Source organism: Coturnix japonica, chromosome 5 (genome assembly GCF_054131305.1).
Source record: "Coturnix japonica strain WE chromosome 5, WE-NBRP24, whole genome shotgun sequence".
NCBI lineage: Eukaryota > Metazoa > Chordata > Aves > Galliformes > Phasianidae > Coturnix > Coturnix japonica.
The window spans coordinates 2,147,899-2,173,217 of NC_140667.1; the positions used below are offsets into that span (position 1 = coordinate 2,147,899).

At 65.5% G+C, this 25,319-nt stretch overlaps 7 protein-coding genes across 24 annotated transcripts; 2 read left to right on the top strand and 5 right to left on the bottom strand.

The window, feature by feature from the left end:
* Positions 1 to 35: 35 nt before the first annotated feature.
* RPS6KB2 (ribosomal protein S6 kinase B2) lies at positions 36 to 3,235 on the top strand. Of its 16 annotated transcripts, none has more exons than XM_085548038.1 (15): positions 36 to 240; positions 721 to 755; positions 848 to 968; positions 1,043 to 1,111; positions 1,196 to 1,343; positions 1,412 to 1,469; positions 1,587 to 1,687; positions 1,762 to 1,852; positions 1,929 to 2,019; positions 2,100 to 2,207; positions 2,297 to 2,359; positions 2,448 to 2,522; positions 2,607 to 2,711; positions 2,783 to 2,848; positions 2,975 to 3,235. In XM_085548038.1, the coding sequence occupies exons 1-15, from the start codon at positions 169 to 171 to the stop codon at positions 3,227 to 3,229; spliced, it is 1,458 nt and encodes a 485-aa protein (XP_085404164.1). In that variant the 5' UTR covers positions 36 to 168; the 3' UTR covers positions 3,230 to 3,235. The 16 variants fall into 16 exon arrangements, with proteins under 16 accessions (XP_085404164.1, XP_085404162.1, XP_085404172.1 ...); XM_085548036.1 differs by having other exon boundaries at positions 37 to 240; positions 2,445 to 2,522; XM_085548046.1 differs by having other exon boundaries at positions 37 to 240; positions 2,445 to 2,522; positions 2,808 to 2,848.
* Positions 3,236 to 3,320: 85 nt separating this feature from the next.
* On the bottom strand, positions 3,321 to 4,425 carry PTPRCAP (protein tyrosine phosphatase receptor type C associated protein). The gene is made up of 2 exons (XM_015863314.3): positions 4,249 to 4,425; positions 3,321 to 3,889 (listed from the first exon to the last, which is right to left on the bottom strand). The coding sequence occupies exons 1-2, from the start codon at positions 4,408 to 4,410 to the stop codon at positions 3,353 to 3,355; spliced, it is 699 nt and encodes a 232-aa protein (XP_015718800.1). The 5' UTR covers positions 4,411 to 4,425; the 3' UTR covers positions 3,321 to 3,352.
* A 255-nt stretch (positions 4,426 to 4,680) lies between these two features.
* On the bottom strand, positions 4,681 to 9,390 carry CORO1B (coronin 1B). The gene is made up of 11 exons (XM_032444914.2): positions 9,262 to 9,390; positions 8,192 to 8,394; positions 7,547 to 7,669; positions 7,341 to 7,470; positions 7,083 to 7,264; positions 6,814 to 6,933; positions 6,637 to 6,741; positions 6,426 to 6,571; positions 6,279 to 6,336; positions 5,410 to 5,706; positions 4,681 to 5,317 (listed from the first exon to the last, which is right to left on the bottom strand). Exons 2-11 carry the CDS (start codon positions 8,390 to 8,392, stop codon positions 5,192 to 5,194), a joined length of 1,488 nt encoding a protein of 495 aa, XP_032300805.2. The 5' UTR covers positions 8,393 to 8,394; positions 9,262 to 9,390; the 3' UTR covers positions 4,681 to 5,191.
* Positions 9,391 to 9,406: 16 nt separating this feature from the next.
* GPR152 (G protein-coupled receptor 152) lies at positions 9,407 to 11,290 on the bottom strand. Its single transcript, XM_032444887.2, has one exon. It carries the CDS (start codon positions 10,942 to 10,944, stop codon positions 9,538 to 9,540), a length of 1,407 nt encoding a protein of 468 aa, XP_032300778.1. The 5' UTR covers positions 10,945 to 11,290; the 3' UTR covers positions 9,407 to 9,537.
* A 298-nt stretch (positions 11,291 to 11,588) lies between these two features.
* LOC107314183 (calcium-binding protein 2) lies at positions 11,589 to 14,294 on the top strand. Its single transcript, XM_015863152.3, has 6 exons — positions 11,589 to 12,616; positions 13,112 to 13,142; positions 13,421 to 13,564; positions 13,655 to 13,764; positions 13,912 to 14,059; positions 14,144 to 14,294. The coding sequence occupies exons 1-6, from the start codon at positions 12,374 to 12,376 to the stop codon at positions 14,170 to 14,172; spliced, it is 705 nt and encodes a 234-aa protein (XP_015718638.1). The 5' UTR covers positions 11,589 to 12,373; the 3' UTR covers positions 14,173 to 14,294.
* A 411-nt stretch (positions 14,295 to 14,705) lies between these two features.
* OSBP (oxysterol binding protein) lies at positions 14,706 to 19,611 on the bottom strand. The gene is made up of 14 exons (XM_015863156.3): positions 19,294 to 19,611; positions 18,322 to 18,530; positions 18,005 to 18,252; positions 17,732 to 17,930; positions 17,409 to 17,511; positions 17,279 to 17,333; positions 17,058 to 17,189; positions 16,732 to 16,977; positions 16,537 to 16,657; positions 16,353 to 16,456; positions 16,163 to 16,258; positions 15,896 to 16,077; positions 15,587 to 15,807; positions 14,706 to 15,518 (listed from the first exon to the last, which is right to left on the bottom strand). The coding sequence occupies exons 1-14, from the start codon at positions 19,605 to 19,607 to the stop codon at positions 15,376 to 15,378; spliced, it is 2,373 nt and encodes a 790-aa protein (XP_015718642.2). The 5' UTR covers positions 19,608 to 19,611; the 3' UTR covers positions 14,706 to 15,375.
* Positions 19,612 to 20,020: 409 nt separating this feature from the next.
* Positions 20,021 to 25,071, bottom strand: PATL1 (PAT1 homolog 1, processing body mRNA decay factor). 3 transcript variants are annotated; one of them, XM_015863137.2, is made up of 17 exons: positions 24,993 to 25,071; positions 24,588 to 24,699; positions 24,221 to 24,510; positions 23,416 to 23,610; positions 23,230 to 23,325; positions 23,033 to 23,122; positions 22,728 to 22,936; positions 22,576 to 22,659; positions 22,236 to 22,419; positions 21,903 to 22,017; positions 21,717 to 21,814; positions 21,586 to 21,645; positions 21,346 to 21,494; positions 21,086 to 21,245; positions 20,822 to 20,977; positions 20,656 to 20,747; positions 20,021 to 20,576 (listed from the first exon to the last, which is right to left on the bottom strand). In XM_015863137.2, exons 1-17 carry the CDS (start codon positions 25,005 to 25,007, stop codon positions 20,423 to 20,425), a joined length of 2,259 nt encoding a protein of 752 aa, XP_015718623.1. In that variant the 5' UTR covers positions 25,008 to 25,071; the 3' UTR covers positions 20,021 to 20,422. The 3 variants fall into 3 exon arrangements, 2 of the variants coding, with proteins under 2 accessions (XP_015718623.1, XP_015718621.1); XM_015863135.2 differs by having other exon boundaries at positions 23,224 to 23,325; XR_014946266.1 differs by lacking the exons at positions 20,021 to 20,576; positions 20,656 to 20,747; positions 20,822 to 20,977; ... (2 more) ...; positions 21,586 to 21,645; positions 21,717 to 21,814 and having other exon boundaries at positions 22,236 to 22,459; positions 23,224 to 23,325.
* Positions 25,072 to 25,319: the final 248 nt, after the last annotated feature.

Sequence of the window (25,319 nt, forward strand, 5' to 3'; positions counted from 1 at the left end):
CCGACTTTGGGGCGTGGTTTTGGGTGGGGGGCATGGTTATGGGTGGGGGTGGAGCCACGTGTTCGGACTGCAGGTCCCGGGGTGCTCCGCGGCGGGGATCCCTAGTCCCACCCGTGACGCGACGCGGCCGTGACCGGGCGGGGCTGGAGGGTTCGCTGCGGCGCCGCAATGGCGGGGGTGTTCGACATCGACCTGGAGACCGAGGAGGGAAGCGACGGGGAGGAGCCCGAGCTGGGCGCCGTGAGTCCGCAGGGGACGTGGGGACCGGGGAGCTGGGATCGCGAGTGGGGACAGGGGGCTGGGACGGGGTGGGAATGGGGACGGGGCACGGGGACAGCGTGGGAAGCGGGGGTGCAGACAGAGGTGACTGCGACCTGGTGGGGAGGGGGACAGCTGGGGGGTACAGATAGGAGAACCGGGACTGACTGGGGATGGGGGCACGGGAACGGGGAGAATTGGACCTGGTGGGGAGAGGGATGTGGGATACGGACAGGGTTGTTATGGGGCAAAGGTGAGTGGGGCTGGCAGGGTATGGGATGGGGGTTCAGGAGTGGTGAGGAGCTGTGGGACCTGGTGGGGATCTGAGGTAGTGATGAGCCAGTGTGAATGGGGACCTGGAACCTGGGCTACGGATGGGGGAGGGAATGGGAGGGGGTCAGGATTTGTCCCAAGGATGAGGGACAGGGCAAAAGCCACCACACTGATGCCGTGTCCCCACAGGAGATGGAGGTGGAGCCCCGGGGAAATGGCCTGGAGTGAGTGTAGGATGGCACGGGGGTGGCACTGAGGGGCTGAATCTGAGGGGGCTCCGTCCCTACTCACCACCCCCCTCACCGCCACCCCACAGGCCTGTGGGGCACTATGAGGAGATCGAGATCTCAGAGAGCAGCGTCAACAATGGCCCCGAGCACATTGGGCCCCACTGCTTCGAGCTGCTGCGCGTCCTGGGCAAGGGCGGCTACGGCAAGGTGGGGGGGCTTTGGGAAGGGGGGGCTGCTCACATGGTGGGGGTGTCGGGACGTTTAACCCCACTGCCTCGCAGGTCTTCCAGGTGCGCAAGGTGCAGGGAACCAACACAGGGAAGATCTTTGCCATGAAGGTGCTGAAGAAGGTAGAAAGGTGCCCATCGCGGTGGGACCCCAATATTGTTGTGTGATGCCCTCCTCTCACCATGTAACCCCACCCCCCACCCCAGGCCAAGATTGCCTGCAATGCCAAGGACACGGCGCACACGCGGGCTGAGAGGAACATCCTAGAGGCCATCAAGCACCCTTTCATCGTTGACCTCATCTACGCCTTCCAGACGGGCGGCAAGCTCTACCTCATCCTGGAGTGCCTCAGTGGTATGGGGGAATGGGGGGCCAGGCGTCAAGGGGGACACAGCTCATGGCCCCCCGGCTGTTTGTTGCAGGTGGGGAGCTCTTCATGCAGCTGGAGCGTGAGGGCATCTTCCTGGAGGACACCGCCTGGTAGGGGCGGCACACGTCCCCGGGTATCCCTGCGTGTCCCCATGTGTCCTCAGCCCTTGGAGGAGGGCACTGGGGGCCCCCTGACTGCTTCTCACCCCCCCCCCCCCCATGGCACAGCTTTTATCTCAGTGAGATCACGCTGGCGCTGGGCCACCTGCACTCCAACGGCATCATCTACCGCGACCTCAAGCCTGAAAACATCATGCTCAACAGCCAGGGTGGGTATGGCGCTGGGGAGGGGGCACCGTGTGGTGCCGTTCTGGGGGCTGAGCCCCTCTGGAATCCCCCCCAGGTCACATCAAGCTGACGGACTTCGGGCTGTGCAAGGAGTCCATCCACGATGGAGCAGTCACCCACACCTTCTGCGGCACCATCGAGTACATGTGAGCAGGGGAAGGGAGGGGTGCCGGGGGGGCCTGGGGGGCCACACACTCAGGGCATCCTTCCCATTGCCTGAAGGGCCCCAGAGATCCTGGTGCACAGCGGGCACAACCGCGCGGTGGACTGGTGGAGCCTGGGTGCCCTGATGTATGACATGCTCACCGGATCGGCAAGTTTGGGACGCTCAGGGAGTGGGGTGAACACGTGGGCGGTGCAGAGGGCTCATTGTGGCCAACCCCCACCTGGCAGCCCCCGTTCACGGCAGAGAACCGCAAGAAAACCATTGACAAGATCCTGAAGGGGAAGCTGGTGCTGCCACCCTACCTGACACCCGATGCACGTGACCTGCTCAAGAAGGTGCCTCCTCCATCCGCCCCCCCATCCCATCACTCCCTGTGTGTGTGTGCAGGGGGACAGCTGGGAGCCCTGTGTCCTTTCTCTCGCAGTTCCTCAAGCGAAACCCCAGCCAGCGTGTTGGTGGGGGGCCGGGGGATGCAGCCGATGTGCAGGTAGGGGTTGGGGAGGGGAATGAAGGTGTTCCTTCCACCCCCACCCCCTCTCCCAGCTCTCAATATAACATTAGTTCTCCTCCAGAAGCATCCCTTCTTCCGGCACATCAACTGGGAGGAGCTGCTGGCACGTCGCCTGGACCCTCCCTTCAAACCCTGCCTGGTACCGGGGAGGCTCTGGGGGGCAATGGGAGTGAAGGGGGGGTGATCGGAGGATGGCAGTCACATTCCTTCCCCCACGCAGCAGTCGGATGAGGACGTCAGCCAGTTCGATGCCCGCTTCACACGACAGACCCCCGTGGACAGCCCCGACGACGCTGTCATCAGTGAGAGCGCCAACCAGGCCTTCCTGGTACGGGGGGTGCACAGGGAGCGGGATCCTGCTGCCCCCCCACCCCGCCCTCTGCCATTCCCTTCCTCCAGGGCTTCACCTACGTGGCCCCCTCAGTGCTGGAGAGTATCAAGGAGGGCTTCTCCTTCCAGCCTAAGGTGCGCTCCCCCCGCCGCCTCAACAGCAGCCCCCACACCCCAGTCAGGTACCCGTGCCAGGTTGGGGAGGGCACTACGGGAAAGCCGCCCCCACCCCTTAACCCCCCCCATGTCTGTCCGCTGCAGCCCGGTGAAGTTCTCCACGTTCGAGCCCTTCAGGTCTGCGGAGCCCATGGAGCTGGGGCTGGGGGGCGGCACCCCGCCCGAGGGCACGGCCCCGCTGCCCATCGCCTCCGCCAAGAAGACGCGGGGGGGGCGGGGGAGGCCGCCCAGGTAGGGGTGGGGGGGGAGGGAGTCGGGGAAACGGTGCCTTGGGGCGGGGGGGGGCCGGTGCTGCGGGGCTGCGACCCGGCCCGGCTGCGTGTGCCCATTAAAGCATGAATCGGTGCGGATGCAGCGTGCTGGGCTTGGGGGGGTGGGGTGGGCTGAGGGGACGCTCCCCGACCTCCCCACTACGCCGTGTCAGCCCGGCGGAGCTCTGAGCGCTTTATTGGGGCGGTGCCGTCACAGCGCCGTGCTGTCCGACGGCCGCGCATCCCCCCACGCCGCCGTCCCCGCCAGGCTGAGCGCATCGCCGGGCAGTGCGTGGGGCTGCTCCGCCGGGCGCTGCTCCTCCTCCTCTTCCTCATCCTCTCCTTCCTCCTCCTCCTCCTCGTCCTTCTCCTCCTCCTTTGGGGCCGGTTTCTCTCCGTTCTCCTCCTCCTCCTCGCGCCGCTGCCGCACCGCGCCCCACGGCATCAGCTCCTCCGCTTCCGGGACTTCGTCCCCTTCCCCGCTGGGTTCGGCCGCGCTCTCCCGGCCCCGCAGCCGCCGCCATCGGCCCCGCAGCACGGCCAGGGCGCGGCGCCCCGCGGGCCGGGGGTGGTAGCGGCCGTCCGAAAGGCGGCAGAGGTGCCTCCAGGCCAGGGCCAGCCCCACGGCCAGGCACAGCAGCAGCCCCAGCAGGGCTCCCACCGCCCGGTCGCTGCGACTCGCTGCGGGCTCCCCAGCCGCCGCCAGACCCGCCAGCAGCAGCGTGGCCGCAGTGCGCCGGGCGGTGTCCTGGGGGGACGGGATGGATCCTCATAGCCCGCAGCACTCGGCCCCAAGGAGCCCCCAGACCCTGCCCCGGGGTGGAGGGGCTGCCCCGATGACCCGAGGTTTCCAACCCCGCCCCATCCTAAACGCAGCGCCCGGAGACGGAGAGCCGCGTGGGAACAAAGCGCAGCCCTGTGCTTCACTCCTCACCCCCAAATTATACCGGGATAACCGTGGCAGAGCGGATGCATGGGACCATGGGCACCCCAGAATCCTCTCTCGCTGGTTCATTCCCATTCTCTGGGATACTCCCATTCTCAGGGATGCCCCCGCCCTGCCCCGGGACCCCCTTCTCCCTCCCGCTCCGCTTTTGGGATGCTCACCATCACCGAGCGCTGCTGGAGCAGGTCCCGCTGCTGCAGTGTGAGCGGTGCAGAGGGGGCCCCAACACTTCCTGCCCCCCCGGCAGAGGATGTATCGATGCGGGGGGGGGGGGCTGGGGAGGAAAGAGGGTGACGGCGGCTGCACCTGCCACCCCCCTCCATGCTCAAAATGCACCCAGCAGATGAGAAACCCACAGCATCGCATCAGCCTGGGTGAAGAGTGGGAGGGAGCGTGGCCCTGGGAGCCCTGACCCCCTATTACTGCTGGGACAAGTTGTGCCGGAGCCCCCAGCTGTGGCTGCTGCCTCTTCCTGTCCCCTACATCCCCACCGCGGGCTGGGGACATGCACAGCCTCCAAGCCCCCCGCACACACCCCATGACCCCACGGCAAAGCCCCCCCATTGCCCTCGCCCCCAGCCTCACCGGGCACCTTTATTATAAAGAGCTTTATTTGGAGTGAAAATATAGATTTGAACCCTGCCCTGGAGGAAGGGCAAAGGGGAAGGGGGATCCCACGGCTGTGCCACACGGTAAAGGGAGATGACCCTACCCGACCCCGGGGGCACGAGGGTCTTTAGTGTTTGATCCCAAGGACCTCCCGAATAACCCTTGAGGGCCACTGCGGGGCGGCAGGGGGCAAAGTGGTCCACGATCCACAGGTGGGCAGCACCCAGTAAGGCAGTAGGAGTGAGGAGGGCGCTGCCGGGGGGAGGGGGACAGCTGGGTAGCTGGAACGAGGGGCACCAAGCGGGGATGCGGGGGGGGGAGGGGGATTGAGGACCCTGAGTGTCGGGGGGAGGGCGGCAGACGCGATCCCTGGGGGACAGAATAGAACCCCAGGGGAGGACAGGAGGAGGGTCAGCGGATGGAGGCGTGGTCCCCGGTCGCGAGGGGGGGGGGCAGCCCCCACGCAGTCAGTGTGTGGGGGGGGTCGATCCGCCCCTAGACATGTCCGTTCTCCAGGCGGCTGAGCTGCTCCTCCAGGCGGGCGATGCGCTGACCTTGCTCCGCCACCAGCGCCCGCAGCGCCGCCACCTCCTGCAGCACCTCGTCCAGCCGCCCACCCGCCTGCCGACCGGGCGGGACATAAGCGGCACCGCACGGCACCGCCCCCCCGGACAACACCACCCCTCCCCGCATCCCCCGCCCCCTGCACTCACCGCGGGGATGGCGGTCCCGGTGCCCAGAGCCGGCGGAGCGCTGAGACGGGAGCTGCCGGTGCTGCCTGTGCCGGCGGGGTTGGGGGTGCTGGACGCCGGTGAGGTGGCGGTGGAGCGGCCGTCGTGCAGCAGGGAGTGACGGTTCACCTTCAGCTCCCGCTGCTTGCTGGGGACGTAGGCCTGGCGCAGGGACACCAGCAGCGGCCCCGCCGTCTGCCCCGCCACCCATTCCTCCGCCTCCAGCGCCGGGTCGGGGCCCGCCGTGTCGGGGTACAGGTCGTCCTGGAACAGGTCCGACTGCGCCCCACAAGTGGCGTCACCCAGGGGACCCCCGCACGGGGACCCGTCCTACCCAGGGACACCCCCCCCATCCAGCCCCTGTGCGGGGTCTTCCACCCAGGGACCTCCCCATCTGCTGTGACTGCATGGAGACCCCCCACCCAGCCTGAGCAGGGCTCCCCAACCGACCCCTGCCTTCCTTGCCCAGGGACCATCCCTGCAGTCTGCCATGAGACCCCTCCCGAGTTACCATGTCCTGCTCTGGAACCCCCACCCACTTGCTGTGGGTCCCCCACCCTGCCACAATGCAGGAATCCCCGCACAGAGACCCCCACCCACTTCCCCGAGGGATCCCCACTCAGTTTACTCTCCCCGGTTGTTATGCCCTGCCCTGGGACCCCGACCCAGTCCACCTAGAGACCCCTTCTCAATCACCACATACTGCCTAGGGACCCCCTCCCACCCACTAAAAGCTATCCAAGCCTTCCCGTACACACTTACCCAGGGGCTCCCACCTCTCACCCCTTGGGATCGCCATTCCCAGGGCCCCCCTCAACCCAACCTCCCCCCCCGAAAAGGTCCTCACTTACCTTCCTTGGCACCGTCATGATGATGGGCTCACACTTACGCTCATGCAGCTTGTAGAACCTGATGAGGCAGGGGGAAAGGGTCGCTATAGGGGGGAACATGGGGACGCTGGGGAGGCCATAGGAATCCCCCAGCACCCTCAGGCTCACCTGGCGATCTCACACTTGCTGACGTCCAGCCCACGTTTGGGCATCCAGCCCATGCCACGCTGAGGCTCTTTGCTGGTGAATGTGTTGAGGAAGTGGATGTAGGGTGGCTCCTCTGTGATCTCGAAGTAGCGGATGCTCGAGTCGCCCTACAGGCAGCTGGTGAGCGTGGGGTGGGTGAGGAGGGGGTGCGGGAGGGGGGGTGGGGTCATACTTTGCCACAGACGTAGACCACATTGGTGTCGGGGTCGTAGAAGGGCAGCAGGGCCCCATTGCTAGAGTCCAGCTCCTGCAGACCCATGGGCTCCTCCAGGTTCTCCTGGGGAGCAGAGCGTCAGTCCCACACCGCACCCCCCATGCAGTCCCCTGAGGGTCCCCTGCAGCCCCTCACCGTGTCCCACAGCGCCAGCTGCCGCTCACTCATGCGGCTGAAGCCGGTGGTGAAGATCTTGCCATCAGCCAGGAAGATGGCGCGCATGGGGCGCGCACCCTCGTGCGCCCGCTCCTTCTCCTGCGGGGTGGAGGTACAGGATGAGGGCAGAGGTGTGAGACAGGTGGGGCACAGCACGGGGACAAGGGATTGTGAGCATCCAAGGGAGCACCTGGGGACAAGGGATGGGATGGGAAGCATGCTGGGGACATGGGGACTCTGCCACTCACCAGCAGCACAGTGCCGCGGCGGGGGTCGATGACACGCACGCTCTTGTCCTTGCAGGCAGTGCAGAAGCGGCTCCCATCGCGGCTCCAGCTCACACTGTAGATGAGGTCGGGGTGCAGCCCCTCCAGGCGGTACAGCTCCTCCCCCGTCCCCACGTTCCAGATCAGCACCACGTTGTCACAACCTGCACGGTGCGGACGTGGCTCTACCACCCATGCCAACATCCCCCAGCACCCCGTGCCCCAGCACCATCCCCATACCTGCACTGAGCAGCACATTGCGGGTGCTGGGGTGCCAGGAGATGATGCCCACGCGCTTTGAGTGCCCCTCCAGCACCACCACTGGCTCCGTGAGCGGCTGCACGAGACCCCCCTCGGGCACCTGCCACACCTGTGGGGAGGGAGCAGCGAGAAGGTGTCCTCTGTGCCATACCACCCCGGCGTCCCCTTTGCCATCCAGCCCTCACCATGACGGTGCAGTCCTCTGAGCCGCTGGCAATGACATGGTCGTTGTGCGGGCACCACTCGATGTCTAGCACAGGGCCTGTGTGCCCACACACAGTGGGGTACGACTTATCAATGCGGCCGGTCTGGAGATGTGGGGACAGCGTGAGGGGTGGCTGGTCCTTGTTCCATCTGAGCCCCACATCCCTATCTCAGTCAACCTCAATACAGCCACAGCCTCATCTTAGTGCAGCTCCATCTCCATATCAGCCCAGCCCCTTCCCATCCCCATCTCCATTCCATCCCTGTCCCCAACCCAAGCCATCCCCACCTCCATCCCAAGCCTTCCCCATCCTATTCTGTTCTTATCCCTATCCTATCTCATCCCCATCCCATCCCCATCCCCATCTCCATCCCATCTCCCACCCAAGTCATCCCCAGCCCTCATTCCCATCCCAAGCCTTCCTCATTCCCATCCCAAGCCATCCCCATCCAATCCCATCCCATCCCCATTCCCAAGCCATTTCCATTCCTGTCCCACCCCCGTTACATCCCTGTCACCATTCCTATCCCCAGCTCCAGCCCAAGCCACTCTCTTCCCCATTCCCATTCCTATCCCACCCCATCCAACCCATCCTCACCCTGATCCCGAACCATCCCCATCCCACCTTGTGCAGGGGCAGCACCAGGAAGGCTCCTCCACCGCTGGCCTCCACGATGATGGCCACGAAGGAGGGGTTGACGGCGCAGAAGGTGCTGTCCCAGGTGACCCGTGACACACGGATGTCATCGTAGCACTGCTCTGTCTTCACCGGCTGCCCGAAGACATGCCGGAATTTGCTCTGTCGCACCACCTTACGGAACGACATGGCTGGGGCGCACCCCGGCTCCGCGTCACCGGGGAGACCCCAATACAGCTCTCCAAAGGAGCAGCTCCAGGATGGGTGGCACTGAATGGGGGGCTCAGCCCCATCACCCGCCCTGGGTAAAGGGCGATGCTGCCCCTCCCTGCATGAGCAGGAAACCAGTGCTGGGCAAACAAACCCTGCCCTGCCTGGGTGTGGGGAGGGGGCAGGGATCTCTTCCATGGGGACAGGGGGGAATGGGGACGGAGACTGGGAAGTGTTCCTTGGGGACAGGACTGTTCTTCTAGGGTGGGGGTCACCCCTTTGGAGACAGAGAGGTGGAGCAGGATAGTCTCTATAGGGACAGCATCACTCCTCCCAGGAGAGGGATGGGGACAGGGAGCTTTCCTATGGGGCTGTTCATCTCTGGATGGGGAGGGGGACCAGGATGGAGATAGGGGCAGAAATGGCTACTCTGGGAACAAGGGGTGGCCATATAGGGATAGGGCTGTCCTTTGTGCATGAGGACAGGGATGGGGATAAGGGTCAGCTCCGTGGGAATGGGGATGGAAACGGGGAGAGGGCCAGGCCCTATAGGGACAGCGCCGTGCTTTGCGGATGGGGACAGGGATGGCTGCCACGGGGATAGGAGAGAGACAGGGAGAGCCCCATTGGGGACAGGGCTGGGGAGAGGGATGTGCTGCCCGGGATGGGGACGGGGGTGTCCCAATGGGGAGCAGACGGGGCCGGTATCGCCCTGCCGTGATGGGGATGCGGACAGAGAGCGGCCCGGCGGGGACACGGACGGGAAAAGGGTCGGGGGGGGGGGAGGGGGCGGCGCGGGGATGGGGTCAGCGCGGGGGAGCCCCGGGAGCCGCCCGCCCCGCACTCACCGGCGGCCGGGCCGGGCCAGTTCCGGTGCCGGTACCGGGGCCAGCGGGCAGGATGCGGGACGGAGCGGGGCTGAGCCGGGAGCGGGCGGGGGGACAGGAAGTGAGCGGGGCACCGCGCCTGCGCACTGCGGCACTGACACCTCGGGGGCGAGTGGGAGTGGGCGGGGCCACGGGAAGTGGGTGTGGCCAAGGTGGGGGAGTGGGCGGGGCGGGGTCGGTGAGGGCGGGGCCAGTGGGCGGGGCCAGAGCGGGTGGGGGCGGGGGCACGGGGCGCGGTCACAGCAGCTCGGGGCCGCGCGTGGCGTCCAGTGTGCCGGCGGCGTCGGGCGGCCCCGGTGTGTCTGTGTGCCCCGGTGTGTCCGTGTGTCCCGGTGTGTCCGTGTGTCCCTGTCTGTCCGTGTGTCCCGGTGTGTCCGTGTGTCCCTGTCTGTCCGTGTGCCCCGGTGTGTCCGTGTGTCCCGGTGTGTCCGTGTGCCCCGGTGTGTCCGTGTGCCCCGGTCTGTCCGTGTATCCCTGTCTGTCCGTGTGTCCCGGTGTGTCCGTGTGTCCCGGTGTGTCCGTGTGTCCCGGTGTGTCCGTGTGCCCCTGCACCGCCGCGGTCATTGGGGTGCCGTCCCGTGCTCTGTCCCGGTGTGCCCGGCAGCACGGCCACATGGCGCTGGCAGCTCTGGCTGCGCGGTGCCCCATGCTGGTGCCCAGCAGCAGGTAGAGGTAGGGGTTGATGCAGCTGCCGGCGTGGAAGGCCAGTCCCAGCGCGTACAGCCAGCGGGCTCCGTGCTGTGGGAAGGCCCGGCCGAGCAGCCGCACCAGCTGGAAGGGCAGGTTGACCGCCAGGTACGCGCCCAGCGTGGCCGCCACCAGCCGCCGGAACCCCGCGGGCGGCCCCCCGCCCCCCAGCCGCCTCCGCCGCGCCGCCGCCACCGCCGCGGGCACGGCGTGGCACAGCAGCAGCACGGCGGCGGGCAGCAGCAGCCCCTCCACGGCCGCCTCCATCCAGCCCACGGCGCTCTCCCACGCCCCGCGCTCCCTGCGGCACACCACCAGCCCCGGGAGCACCGGCCACGCCTGCGCCAGCGCCGCGTTGGGAGCGCTGCACGCCGCCGCCGCCAGCCAGGCCGCCCCGCACAGCCCCGACGGCCACCGGGCCGGGCGCCGGCAGCGGTACCACAGCGGAGCCAGCAGCATCGCGCAGCGGTCCAGGCTGACGGCGGCCAGGAGCAGCAGCCCGGCGTAGTACGCCAGGTCCAGCAGGAAGCGGTGCAGGCGGCACGGCGCGGTGCCCAGAGGCCAGCGGTGCCCGTGAGCCGCCGTCCACACCTGCAGCGTGCCGTTGGCCAGCAGGAGGAAGTCGGCGGCCGCCACGTTGAAGATGAAGGCGGCCAGACCGCGGCAGCGCAGCCGCCGACCCGTCAGCCAAAGCACCGCCGCGTTGGCCGGCAGCCCCAGCAGCACGAACAGCAGCAGCAGCTGCGCGTCCCAGCGCAGGGACGGGGTCGGCTGTGGGGCGGGAGAGGGTGGGTACGGGGATGGGGATGATGACGGGTATAGGAACCAGGATGGAGGGAGCGAGGCGGCGTCTTCCATCTCCGCCGTCGGAGCGCACAGGGCGGCGGCTCTGGGACACCTGTCGGCACAGCACCGTCGTGTCGTGTCCCGTCCCACGTCTCTCCCGTTACACCCCATCCCCCCACTCCGTCACTACCAGTCTCACCACATCCCCCTTTGGCACTGCCCAGCCCTTTGGATGTCCCCGTTGTGCCCATCCCGTTGCTCCTCGTCCCGTTGCATCCCTCCCATAGCTCACTTCTTTGGATCCCTCCCATAACTTCCCATTCCTTCGGATGCCCCGGTTGTGCCCGTCCCGTAACTCCCCATCCCATTACATCTCCCTTGTTGTTCCCCATCACGCTGCATTCTCCCTCATAGCTCCCCATCCCACAGCTCCCCTTCCCTCCAGATCTCCCCACTACGCGCATCTCCTCAGCCCCCATCTCATTTTATCCTCTTTGCTCTATTTATTCCTTTGGATACAACTCCCCATCCCATTATCTCTGCCACGTTGCTTTCCATCTCATAGCTCCCCATCCCGTTGCATCCCCAACATTGCTCCCCATTATTTGAATTCCAACCATAGCTCCCCCGTCCCCTTGCAGCCCTCCATGGTTCCCCACCCCATAGTTCCCATCCCTTTGGAGCCCTCCCCATTGCTCCCCATCCCACTGTCCCACTCTCCCCCTCCATCCCCCATGGCCCCCCTCTTGCCTCTCTCTTTCCCCACTCTGCCCCACAGCATAACCCTCCCTGCCCCATAGTTCAGGCCAATAGATAACGTATGACCTACTGTAACAGCAGTGTGGGTGCAGGCTTGCACTGGGGTGCTCCTGGGCAGCCCTATATGTGGGGATGGGTGGGAGGGCTCCTCTGTGGCAGTGACACCTCGATCTATTTTCCGGGTGGCGGGGGGTATGACAACAGGAAGCTGCTGCCAGGCAGGGTGGAAGTGGCTCCGTTATCTCTGGTAGGGATGGTTGCCCATCCCCCCAGCACAATTCCCCCTCCCTGGGTGCTGGTACTATAGGACGGCCTCTGTGGGCTCCCAGCACCGGGGCTGGGTGTCTCTGGGTAGATGGACCCTCCTGGGGTGGCCGTGTTGGGGACATGGGCACGGGGTTCCCACGATGGCATCTCCTTGCCAGGCTTCTGCCTGCATCTGCTGAGCTGGGGCGATGCTATCGCGGGGACACGAGGACGAGGGGGGGTGGGACGTGCTGTGCTGCCCACTGTCACGCTGTCTGTGCTGCAGCCAGGAGGTGCTTGGGGGGGTCGGATGTGGGGATGCAGGAACGTGGGCACAGGAGAATGGTTACCAACAGGTGTCTGGGATGGAGCCTCGAGGTGCTGGAGTCGCCTTGGTGTGAGTGTGGGGAGGTGGGCAGCCCATGTGTGAAGGCGCAGTGGGTGGCTGGTTTCCTGCCACGGTAATCACTGCTAATTGGCTTTGCCCTCCCCTGGGGGGTGGGGGGGGGGCAGGTAAGAGGATTTCCTGGCCTCCTTCTTAAGAGCTGGTTGACCCCCAGCCCTGCTCCTGCTACCACCACCAACTCCCGGCCCCATGCCACGCTCTCGGGGGGAGAAGGGGGCCCCCAGGAACACCGAAGCCTCTGGCAAAGGGAAGCGGGGGGAGGTGGGCGAGAGTCCCCCTAAAGCCCCCGAGGTGGGCGGCCCCCCCGGCAGCCCCGACGCCGAATTCCGGCACGGAGGCCATGGGAGGAAGAACAGCAAGAAAGGGGCCGGGGACCCCCAGGCTGCCAGCACCAAGGCGTACTCACCGTTCCTCAACACGGTGTTTGGCAAGGTGGGGGCATGGGCAGCGGGTGGAGGGGGTGTGGGAAAGCTGGGGATGGGGCTGGGTTCAACGGGGACAGAGGGCACGCGGTGCCAAGTGGGCAACGCTGGGCAGAGCAGGGATGTCTAGGGGCTCATTCCCCCCCAGTGTGGGACTGAGGAGGGCACCACGGGTTGGGGGTCACTGGGAGGGGGGAGCGGTGGAGCTTGGGGGTCTCCAGCTGTCACTCCAGGAAACACCTCCAGCAATGAGCCGTGGGGCAGAACCCTGTGAGGGGCTGCAGGTCCCGGGCTGGGGGTCATTGGAGTTGTGCAGGGAGAGGGGCTGGTGGGGTAGGTGGGCAGGGGGGCCAGGCAGGGCTTTGTCTTCAATCCCTCTAATCCCTCCTGTGGGAGTTAATTTTGTCCCTCACTTAACAGAGGTGACACTGTGGTTTGCTTGGGGGTGTGGGGGGCTGAGCCTGGTCTGATTCTACCCCCATCACCTCTCTGTGCCCTGTCCCAGGAGCGGGAGCTGTCGCCGGAGGAGCTGGACGGTGAGCAGTGGGGTCAGGAGGTGGGGAAGACGTAGCTGTGTGGTGCCATGGGGTGAATGCCATGGAAGGGGCTGCTCTAGAGCGGGATGCCATGGGCCATGGGCCATGGGATGGGGACGTGCCATAGAGGGACCTTTCATGGGATGTGGTGCCAAGTGGTGTGATGCCATGGTGCCACAAGAGGTGGTGCCATATGGGGATCTGCTATGGGAAGGAGTCCCATGGGTGCCACAGTCCCACTCCTGATGGGTCCCTGTGCCCACCTATGCATGGATCAGAGCTGCTGGATGCCTTCAAGGAGTTTGACACCGACCAGGATGGCTTCATCAGCTACAAGGACTTGGGTGCCTGCATGCGCACGCTGGGATACATGCCCACCGAGATGGAGCTCATCGAGATCTCCCAGCACATCAAGATGAGGAGTGAGTGCAGGGGTGGCCCCTGCAGGGCTGGGGCAGTGGGCACAGGGACGTGGGGATGGAGCACTGAGGCTGTTCCTCCCCCTGGTACAGTGGGTGGCCGTGTGGACTTCGAGGACTTTGTGCAGATGATGGGGCCAAAGCTGCGGGAGGAGACGGCTCATATGGTGGGCGTCAGGGAGCTGAAGATTGCCTTCCGTGAGGTACGGCTGTGGGGCCTGCGGGGACACAGGGACTCCATAGGCATGGAGACGCTGTGGGCACAGAGACAGGGACCATGAGTCCAGGGAAAGCAGGGGGTGAGGGCTGAGGGGAGGTGGGGAAGGGGCACGACATGTGGTGTGCTGCAGTTCGATGTGAATGGGGACGGGGAGATCAGCAGCGCAGAGATGCGTCAGGCCATCGCGGCGCTGCTGGGAGAGCAGCTGAAGGCACAGGAGGTCGATGAGATCCTGCAGGACGTGGACCTCAATGGGGACGGCCGCGTAGACTTTGATGGTGAGGTCCTGCCCTATTTCCCCTCATCCCCATCGGGCACAGCGTGGGGCGATGTGTCTTGACACGTGCTGCATCACCCCACAGAGTTCGTCATGATGCTGTCCTCCCGGTAACGAAGCTGTGAGGCAGGAGAGGTCCCAGGGCTGCCTCCTCTCCCCAGCCCTGCTCCAGCCATCAGCAGGGCTCACAGCAAATGGTGGGGGGCCCCCAATAAAGCTGCTTGCTCAGACCTTCAGGATGGTGGTGGTCCTTGGGTGGGATGTGGGGTGGGGGAGGCAGTTGCTGCTATAAGGGGGCCCAGGGGACTGTCACCCTGAAAGGGGACAAGGAGAACCCCAGTGCACTTGGTATGGCCCTGCGGGGGAGGAAAGAGGAGACGGTGGCTGTGGCCGGTGAAGAGGAGGAAGAAAAAGAGGGGACCTTCCACACAGCGGCACTTTCATCTAGAAACTAGCGGGTAGCTCAGCCAAGAGACAACTGCCCTCTCCATCTGATGGCCTGGAGTTCAAGTCCCTGCTCATTGGCTGCCATTCTTTTGGGGCTGGAGGGGTCCCATCCCACTGTTGGCAGAACCAAAGGGCACAGTGCCCGCCCTCCCACAGCCCACAGGGGATCCCTCCCAAAGCAGCATGTGCACACAGTGTGGTTGGGGCAGGCATGGGTTTTAATTTAGTTGTTTTCCTAGAGATGAGGAGGGGGAGGGGGAAAAAAACCCCAAAACCAAGGGAAAAAAAAAAGGCATCGTATGCCCCCACTCACTGCCCACAGAGCCCCCCCCCCCACCACCACGGGGTCAGCTCAGCCCCACAGTCTCCCTCCCCCCTCACTGTCCTCAGACCGCTGTAGTGTTTCCAGTGTGGGGGGATGGAGAAGGGGTCCCTGCCCCACTGCCATGCCCCCACTGCCCCAAATGCCCCAGGAGGAAGGCACCGAGCTGGGGGCACTGGGGCAAGCACGGAAAGGGTTCTCCTCCCCTCTCCCCCTCCCCATAGCTCTCTAGACCATAACCACGGTGGGGCGAGCGAGCCCCCTGCCCCCAAGAGAACCCTAACACCTGGCAGGGGGCTAAAATAATGGGGTGGGGGGAGAGAAGAGAGACCAAGGCCAGCCTCGGGCTCGCCCTGACGCACTCCTCAGGAGCTGCTCCTGCTCCAGGGCACTGGGACTGAGTGCACATATGAGGGCAGAGTTGGGGGGAGCTCCCAGGGCTAGGGGGAGCCAGCTTGGCTCCCACTCCCCACCCTGGCATCAAGGTCAGTGTGGCTATGGGCTAAGGCAACCCCGGTGGGCGGGTGGGTGCCGCCAGCACGGCGTGCTCAGAAAATGTCCGGGCACCCGCTCCAGTCCTGCTTCTCCTTGCTCTCCCAGTAACCCCCCCGGTAGATGTGCGCCAGCTCCTGGGTCACCGGGTCCTTCTTGCGCTCGAACCACAGCGGCTTGTATGGGTCGTACAGGGTCCCTGCGGGCACAGCCAGGGCTCAGTGCCACGGGGTCGGGGGGCTCAGGGTCCCCCGGTCCGTCCCTTACCGTCCTCGGTGGCGCGGGCAGCCTCGGCCTCACGGCGCTTCCGTGCCATGCGCTGCTTCTCCTCCAGGCGCTGCTTCTCGGCGTTGGCCTCGTCCCAGCGGCCGTTCTCCATCAGGCGCTGGTCGGGGCGCCGCCGGCTGTCGGTGGGCGCCGTGCCGCTCTCGGGCGCATTGAGTGTCAGCGCCAGCTCCGAGAAGTAGTACATGTTCTCTGCGTACTTCCTACACCCACACACAGCTCAGTCCTGCCCTGGGGGGGCTCTCGGACCCTATCCCAGCTCCCCCCTCCAACCAGTGCCCCCCAACTCACGGCAATTGGTTCCTCTTCCACAGCGGCACACGGTTCTCCTCCGCTTCGTGCGGCCGCTGCCGGCTCTCGGCCCCGTTGTCCCCGCTGCCCGCTGCCACCTTGTAGCAGTCCATCTTCTCATCCCAGGTGCCCAGCAGGAGAAAGTGCACCTTCCCTGTGGGGTCCATCACCTCCCCGGTGACCTGATGGCACAGAGACCCCCCCCGCTCCGGTGACCCACATGCTCCGCCCCCACCAGCACAGCCCACAGGGCACAGCACTGCCTACCTTCCTAGCCACGTCCCGTGAGAAGTAGCTGTAGGGCACAAACTTGAGGTTGCATTTGTCCCCTGTCTTGTGGTTGACGATTTCAATTTCACCTGACTACAACACAGACCGCAGAAATGCGCTCAGCTCCACCTCTTCCCCCCCTACCATAGGGGAAACTGAGGCATGAGGGCACAGCCTAGCACCTCACCTGGTCGATCCACAGCTTCCCCACAATGATGTTGTGGACGGTGGTGGTGACCTTCTTCCACGTGTAGTGGTTGCCAGACGCATGGAAGACGCAGTGGATGGTGCCTGGAGGGGGAGAGGGGAATCGGATCATCGCCTTCCAGACACGGCACAGCCCCCAGCCGCCCCTCGGCCCCGCAGCTCACCCAGAGGCATGATGGAGAGGTACTTCCCCCGGAACTTGCTGGTGATTTTAATCTCCTGGCGCAGCGTCCAGCCGTGCTTGGAGTCAGCGTGGTGTGCGGCAGCCGGCGGGTGGTGACTGACCTGCGGGGACAGGAAGGATGCTCAGTCCAGTTGCAGCACTTGGCCCCAGGGCCAGCGGTGAGGGCCGGTGGTACCTGCTCACACAGAGAGCGGTAACCGTTCTCCTCCAGGCGGTCCAGCTCGAAGGTCTCCCCCAGGAGCGGGTTAAAGGGTTTGCTGGTGCGGAAGACGGTGGTGGAATAGGAGGAGACGGTGAAGGCAGCCACGTAGCAGAGCTGCTCCAGCGAGCTCTCGCATTTGGCCGCACGGTCGAGCAGCTCGTGGTACTCCAGGTCCTCCGTCAGGCGCTGCAGCATGGACAGAGGCTCATTGAAGTTCACCTGGAGGGGAGTGAAAGGTCAAGAGAGGGCCCAGGGCATGCAGCCCCCACTGGCCAGGTGTCCTCTGTGCCCCTGCTCACCGGCATGGGGATCTTGGACAGCTCCTTCCCAATGCAGTTCTTCATGATGCTCCAGAGGTTGAGGCTGTAGTTGGGCTTGTAGGGAATGCGGGTTCTCTTCTCTTTCTTGGTGTCTTCCAGCTGGTGCTTATACTGCGGGAGCAAGGCAAGCATCACTGTGACTCCTCCACGCTCACCACCACATCCTCAGAGCCAGCTCAGCTTAGTGAGCCGCTTGTTACCTGCTCATCCAGGCTGATGTCGCTGCTGGTGCCGCTGATGTTGCTACCAGTGCGCCTGGGTGGGATGGCAGGGTGTGACATTAGCCCCGGCTCTGCCTCTGTCCACCCTTGGGGCAGCCCCCGTACTCACTTGTGACCCATGCTCTCCGGCACAGTGATGATCTCCGGGGCATCAAAGAACTCGTTGTCATCGTCCTCGTCACTCAGGTCTCCTTTTGCAGAGCAGCAGGGATCTGGGGGCAACAAGGACAGAGGGGGCTGTGTGTCTAACTCCCAAGGGTACCTGCTGCCTCCCTGTGAGGTGGTGGACGGGCAGAGTTTGGGCATGGCATGGAACAGAAGGCAGGGGACAGCGATACCAGCATTGACCAGCAGCACTCCTGGCTTCCCTGCTCCTCCTGCCCCACAGCCCCCTCCCAGCCCCCCATCCAGCCCTGGGCTGTGCTCAGGTACCTTTGGCAGAGCCACCAGTGCCTGCAGCGCCAGCGGGCAGCACAGTGGCACCACGGAAAGCCCTCTCCAGGTGGTTGTGCTGCTTGGCCAGCTGCTCCAGCGTTTCCTCCAGGCGGATGCGCTGATCCCGCTCATGCTGCAGCGACTTCTGCCACTTCTTGCTGTGGGTCTGGGCCAGCAGCAGGAAATCCCGGCAGGCCTGTGGGGAGGCGAGACAGGATGAGCTCCGTGGTGGCAGGGAGCAGAGCGGGGCCGTCGCCTGGCGTTGCTCACATTGATCATGGCGTTGGAGGTGATGCGGAAGAGCGTGGCGCGCTCGTTGACCTGCTTGATCTTCTCGGTGCTGTCAGCCGGCAGGCGCAGGCTCTCCAGCTCACTAAGGGAGCGCTGCAGGGCCGTACCGTGCTTGGCAATCAGGTCGTTGCAGGTGCTCAGGTCCTCCACCTTGCTGGACAGCGTGCGCAGCGTGCTCTGCAGCTCTGTCTTGTCGGTCTGGGACACTGACTCATCGCCGGAGTCATCTGGGGGCAATACGGGGCATTAAGGAGGATGGTAGCAGGGCTGTGCCCGTAGCAACGTGTGGGCACTACCTGACTCCTCCAGCATCTTGACAGCCTTGGCCTTGGCCAGCTCCAGAGCCGTGACCCAGCGCTGCCGCTCCACCTCGGAGCTGGCCTTTAGGTGGTAGGTCTGTGCCCCGCCGTTGGAGATGATGAAGTTGCACGAGTCCTCCACCGTGATGTTGGCCGTGGCCAGGTTGATGGTGCCGCGGCACGTGTGGCGCATCTCAGCCTTGGAGCTGCAGGGACAGCCAGCTGCCACCCCCTGCACTGCATGGGAACCAATGGGGTACCGGGGGGTGCTTGACAGGGACTGGGTGGTTACCAGGGGACACCAGAGAGCACTGGGAAAGAGCGGGTGGGCACCAGGGGACAATGTGGGGCAGCAACGAGCACTGAGCAGGAACCAAAGGAAGCAAGAGGGCAACAAGGAAGATCTGGTTAGCGCTAGGAAGCAATTGGGGGACAGAGAAGCACTGGGCGGCACTGAGGAGAACCAGAGAGCACTAGGAGGTGTATAAGGTGGGCATTGAGGGAGCACCTGCAGACAGCTGAGCAACAAAAGGGGATCAGGTGGGCACTAAGGGAACAGTGGGGGGCACCATGGGTCACTAGGAGGCACAGAGAAGGCCAAAGAGGACACAGGGCGGCACTCAAGGGCTACAGGAGTCAGCGGGAGGCACCGGGCATCGGGGAGGAGCGGTAGGGAACCTGTCAAGCAACGGGATGGCACTAAGTGGGCACCGAGGGGGCGCGGGGGGTACCGGGCTGTACCGGGGCTGTACCGGGGGTGGACAGGGGCTGTACCGGGGCTGTACCGGGGCTGTACCGGGGCTGTACCGGGGGTGGACAGGGGCTGTACCGGGGGCACCGGCGAACACGGGGAAGCGAAGGGAGGCACAGAGCGACCCGGGGTGACGGGGTGGGGGGGGGCAGCGGGCGGGACCCGCGGCGGGGCAGGCGGCCCCGCACCAACGGGACGGGCGTGCGGTGTGTCCGTACCGGTAGTAGCTGAGCAGCCCGTTGCTGAGCACGAACCAGCGCCGCTGGTAGCCCTTGATGTAGTTGGTCCACTTGAACAGCCAGCCCTCCCGCGCCGCTCCGCCGCTCCCCGCCGCCGCCGCCGCCGCCGCCGGGCCCGGAGCCGCCCCTTGGCCGCCGCCTCCTCCTCCCGCCGCCGGGGAGGGCAGCGTCGGGGCCGCGCCGGGCGCCGCGGGCAGCGCCATGGGCCCGGGCAGCGCCGAGCCGGGGCCCGCGCCCGCCCCGCGCACCTCCGCCATGGCCGCCGCCGTCAGCCGCCACGCCCCGCCGCCCATTGGTCGCACGGGGAGCCGCTCGTCCCGCCCCGCGCGGCCGGTTGGCGGAGAGACCGGCGCGGAGCATTGCCGGCCCTCCGGTTGGTCGACGCGGCGAGCCCCGTCCCGAGCTCCCGTTGGCCGGGCGACGCGCCCGTCACCGCGACGAGCCAATGGGGAGCGTGAAGAGGAGCCGCGCGGGGTCGACGCCGCGGAGCGGTGAGTCATCGCGCCGCCTATTGGTCGGGGGGGCGGGGACCTGCCGCGGCGCGCACGTCGATTGGCCGCGATGGCGCTGAGCACGGGGCGGTGACCTTTGGCCTGTACACGGGGCGCGGCGCGGCCACGTCGGCCTGACGTCAGCGCGCGGGGGGGGGGCGGGGCTTGAATCGTGACGTCACCGGGGGGGGCGGCGCAATGAGAGGCCAGGCGGGGCCGTAGAGAATCGTCTTTATTTACATGGTATAAAAATGGCGAGTTAGAAACTTTATTGTCCTGCTCCGGAGCCGGGAGGGACCGAAAGGAACAGCAAAAATCCGGTACAATAAAATAGATATCATCATCCGGGGGGGGCCGGGGCTGTGTGACTGTGTGTCCAATGCACTGCGGGCGGGGGGTGTGCAAACAGCGGGTGGGATGCACCGACACACCGGGTACGGCCACGGCCGCACCGGGCACGGCCGGCACCACCCGCACCGGGAGCCGCCGCACCGCTGGGGCCGGAACCGGGCACCGGGAGGGGCCGCTCTGCCACCGGAGCCGCCACCGGAGCCGCCACCGGAGCCGCCCCCGTTTGCGGCCGTATCCGGTGCGCGCGGGGCCGCAGAGCGCAGCGCTCACTGCAGCTTGTTCTGCAGCACGTTGAGCTTCTGCTGGTCGATGTAACGGGAGAACAGGGCCAGCACGTTGCTGGGGGGCGGCACCGGTTTGGGCAGCGCGGTGGGGGGGACTCGGAGCAGCTCGCGGGCAGCCAGCAGCATCAGCTCCGTCCTGCGGGCATAGGGAGCCGTCAGCGGGCACGGTAACAGCGCTGCCCCCTGCACGACAGCCGTGCCCACCCAGCTCTCACCACTGGTTGTCCTGCATCAGCTTCGTGCCGCCGTCCGTGCTCTGCAGCTCCTCCCCGCGGCTCAGAACCAGGTACAGCAGCGACAGCCCGAACTGAAGGGACAGGGATGAGGTGTTGGGGACCCATGGGGCCACATCGGAGTGGTACCGGCCCCGCGGGTGCCCACCTTGTTCTGGAGCACGGTGGCCAGGTGCAGGTTGGCGGTGGGGGGCGCGGCGGTGCTCTGAGGTAGGTTGGTGAGCTGCTGCACCAGGCTGCTGAGCGTACCCAGGGGGAGGTGGTACAGGACGTGTGAGAAGGGCCGCAGCAGGGAGGGCAGCACCTGTGGGGAGAGCAGGGAGTCACACATAACCAGCCCCATTCTCACACAGGGAGATGTGGGGGCTGCGGTGTGGGATGGAGCAGGAACGCTCCGAGCTGCAGGAGTCACCTCATCCTGAGCATCCTTCTTGATGAGGAAGGGCAGGTTGCGGGCGGTTGCCAGCAGCACCTCGGCCGCTTGCTCGGGGGACAGGAAGGGGAGGATACGGGCCACCAGGCGCTTTCCTTTCCGGATGCACATGATCTGCATGAAGTGGTCATCGCTCAGCCTGCAAAGGAAATGACTCAGTGTGGGGCAGTGATAGAAGGCACACCCTGAGGTGCAAAAGCTCGATGGGTCCTTTCAGCCCCCAGCCCCTCTCTGCTCACCTCTCCTGCCCCGGTGTTTTCCCACGCAGGTTGTCGTACATGTTGCAGATCTTCTGCTGCCTCTCACCCACCAGGGCAGGCCGCTCGTCCTCCAAGCTCAGGAGGTAGCGCCTCTCATAGTCCTCCACGTCAAGGAGGAGGCTGTATGTCTGCGGGACAGGCGGCCATCGCACAGGGCAGAGACCCACAGTCAGGGACCCACGGGCAGTGCCCTGTTTGGAGCAGGGACACAGCACTCACCTTCTCAATGGTGACGAGTGTCTGGCGCCGCTTGTCCCGGACCTGCTTCTCCTTTGTCTCCTGCCCAGGGCAGAGGGGAGGTCAGGGTAGAGGTGCAAGGCACGGGACTGGGAGGAAAGGGCAGCACTCACATCATCCTCTCCACGGGAGGTCACCACTGCATCGATCATCTTCCGAGGGTTGTTCACACTGGAGACCGTCAGCTTCCCAAGAGAGCCCTCAAACTGCACTGCAGGACGGGGCATGGGATGCAGGGAGCCAGCTCCCGGGGTGAGACTGTTCTCCCTGCCCACAGAGCTGGGGAAGGAAGCACTAACCTGGCTTGTAGGTGTGCTCCAGCTTTGCCACCTGAGGGGTGATGAGCTTCGTACGCTCCTTCTTGGGACCATCTTCCTCAGCTGCTGACAGCTTCTCCAGCTTCTGGAAGTAGTTCTGGGACAGGGACAGGAAAGGTCAGGTAAGCACCCCAGGAGCAAAGTTCTCTCCCCCCCCGCTTCTCCTTCACACAGCAGTGCTTCAAGAGCACTCCATCCCAGTACCCACAGAGACAGCAACATCTTCTCCGATGCTCCTCAGCCCTCCCTTTCTCAAGGCAGGGTGTGACGGCTCTTCCCTCCCACTGGCCCCACCCCTGCCCTCCCTCCCAATACCTGATAGTAGTAGTCGTCCAAGTAGGGATCGGTGCTCTGCAGCTGCATCATCTGGATCTTAGACACCCAGTCCTTCTCCCGCTGCAGCATGAGGTTGGCGTAGGGGTCCTTGCGCACCTGCTCCTGGTGGCTGCCCCGGTGGCCCCCTCGGTCCCCCACCGAGCCGTTGAGGCCACGGTGCTGGCTGGCAGGAGGCAAGAAGGGCACCCATGAACACACAGGAGCTACAGGAAGGGACAGAGAGTGGTGCACAGGCTACCCCCGGCTGCATGGGCCCCCCAGAACAGCCGGCACCGGAGCATCGCCCACCTCCTCACGCTCCCTCCCGCCCAGTGCTCACTTTCTGTTCTGCTGCTGCCGCTGGTGCAGGAGCCGGCGGTGCTGGGGGTGCAGGTGGGTGGTGTCCAGTCGGAAGGGCTGCGGCCTGTGGGGAGCACAGGGGGTTAGAGGGCCGTGGGGCAGGTGAATGATCATGAGGGGGTCAGTGCCTACCTCAGGCCCTGCAGGTGAGGCATGGGGCCCGGCGGAGGCTGCGGTTGTGAGGGCGGAGTGGGGCCAGCCCCGAAGAAGGCACGAAAGCCACCAGTGGGAGCCATCATCTGCCCCACTCTGCCCTGCAGCAGCTTGGGGTTGACGGAGGGTAGTGGGCTCCCAACAAGGCCTGAGACTCGAGCAAACTGGCTAGGAGAAATTCGGCCAGCCTGTGGGGCAGAGGGAGTGCGGATCAGGCAGGGTCCATCAGAATGCTGGACCCTCGCCCCTATGGGCCTTGGGGGGCACAGAGTCTAGGGCTTTACCTGTGCACCTCCCAGCAGCTGTGCCCGCTGCAGGTGGGTGAGAACGGGAGAGACACTGGTAGGGAACGGGTGGCCCAGCAAGGAAGAGTTCTGCAGGAAAATAAAGGAGCAGACCCCTTGGTCACAGTCCTCCTAGGCAGTATGATGCAGTCGGGGCATCAGAGGGTTATGGGGGTGGGAGCAGGGGGTACCGGTACGTTGCAGAGCTGGTTGGGGGACATCCTCTCGCCGTAGGGAGCAGAGTAGCGCTGCTGCATGGTAGCCCGGATGTGGACAGGCTTTGGACACAGGATCTGAGAGAAGGAAAGCAGTGGGGGTCTGACCGCTGGATCCTCACCAGGGGTGCAGGGGTCTGCACCTGCTGTGAGGAGTTGGGGCCATACCTGCTGGTTAAAATTGGGCATGGTGGCCTGCTTGGGTGGGGTGCCGATGGGGACTGCTCGCACGGGGGGGCTCCCGATGATGGGGGAGGATGAGCGGCGTGGCAGTGCCCGTTCCGAGGGGTCCCGCTCCTCCTCCCGAGCCTGTGGGGGTCTCTGGGGCAGAGCGTAGTCCAGCACGGACAACGATGGCATCTCCTGAAAGTAAAAGTGGCCCTGTGAAAAAGACTCAGAGCTGGACGTGGTGGCAAGGTGCACTGAATATGACGTGGTATAGAACAGAGGAGCCGCCCCATTGCGCTTTCCCAGTGCTGGAGATCCCCACGCCCCAGCCAGGGTTCTCAGAGAGCCCTAAGGATCCTGCGCCCAGCTCTTAATTAAGCCTGACTCTCTGTCAACCAGCAATGAAAACAATTATGGCTCGAGGCACTGACGATCCCAAATCTTGAGTGCTGACACCATCAGGGATTGCGTGGCATCTCCCAGCCCAGAGGGAGCATGTGCAGGGACTAGAAGTGATGTCCAAGAGCAGCTCACCCAACAGCCACAGAATATCCCAAGCTGGGAGGGGCCCACAGGACCACTGAGTCCAACCCCCGGCCCCACATAGGAACGCCCCAAACACAAACCTACATCTGAGGGCATTGCCCCAACACTCCTCGAGCTCTGGTAGTGTGGGGCAGTGCCTGCTTCTCCGGGAAGCCTTCTCCACACCTACAGCCACTGTGGTGAAGAACCTCTTCCTAACACTCAACCCTCCCCCATTCCTGCAACCCTTCGTTGCGTGTGCCCAGCGTTGTGCCCCTACCTGTGTGAGCAGTGGCGTGCGGATGCGCTGCAGCACAGAGGGGCCATCCCAGATGCTGGTGTTGAGCGTCACGCTCTGTGCAGCAGACCCACGGGTGTGCACGGCTCTCATGATGGCAGGGTCCTCCAGCTCGCTCTCGATCACCAGCCGTGTCAGTCGCTCCGCCAGCGCATCCTCAGGTTCCCCCAGCAGCTCCGCATCCTCACTGCTGGGTTGGGCCTGCTGCCCTGAGCCCACGGGTTTCTCCTCCAGCTCAGCCAACCGCTCGTGGGCCTCCTGCCAGTCATCATCTGCACGGGAACGGCGGGCTGAGCGCAGCGGCAGAGAGCACCGGGTGGGCAGTGTGGACAAGAGACAGAGAACTCACCGACAGCCCCGGCCCCAAAGGTGTCATCGTTGAACTGATCGATGTCCTCATCCTCCTCGCCCAGCACCTGGAAGCCGTCCTCCTCCTCGTCCAGCGGGCACTCCTCCAGGGACTGCAGCGGCAGACGGTGCCTTCGTACCACCACGACTACCGAACCGGCGCTGCCACCGAGGCCAAGGCCCAGCCCTGCCCGGCAGCCCCGGTCCCGAGCAGCGGTCCCAGCACAGCGCCCACACCGACTCTCGGCCCTGAGCCCACAGCCTCGACCCTCAGCCCGACCCGCGGCCCCACGGCCCTGACCCTGAGCCCGTAGCCGCGGCCCCGAACCCAACTCGGAGTCCCGAGCTCCGACCCCCGCGGCCCGACCCCGCCCCCTCAGCCCCCTCAGCCCCTCCCCCCGCTCACCGGGTACCGGAACATGGCGGCGGCGGCGGCGCCCCCCGCCCGCAGGCTCCGCGCGGCCCGCTACGGCCCCGCCGCGCATGCGCCGCCGCGGGCGCACGCGCATGACGTCACCTCCTCCGCCCGTCCGTGCGGTGCGCATGCGCAAATGAGCTCCGCCCAGCCGAAGGCTCACAGAGCGCCGCGCCCCACTGCGGGCGGCTCTTAAAGGGACAGGCCGCCTTTTTCTGACCGCCTCCGTGCACTCGTGCGCCGTCGTGCCCCGGCCGCGCGCTGCTGCCCCAGCCGTGCCCCACACGCCAGCCACGGCTCAGCGATGTCCGCTGGGTC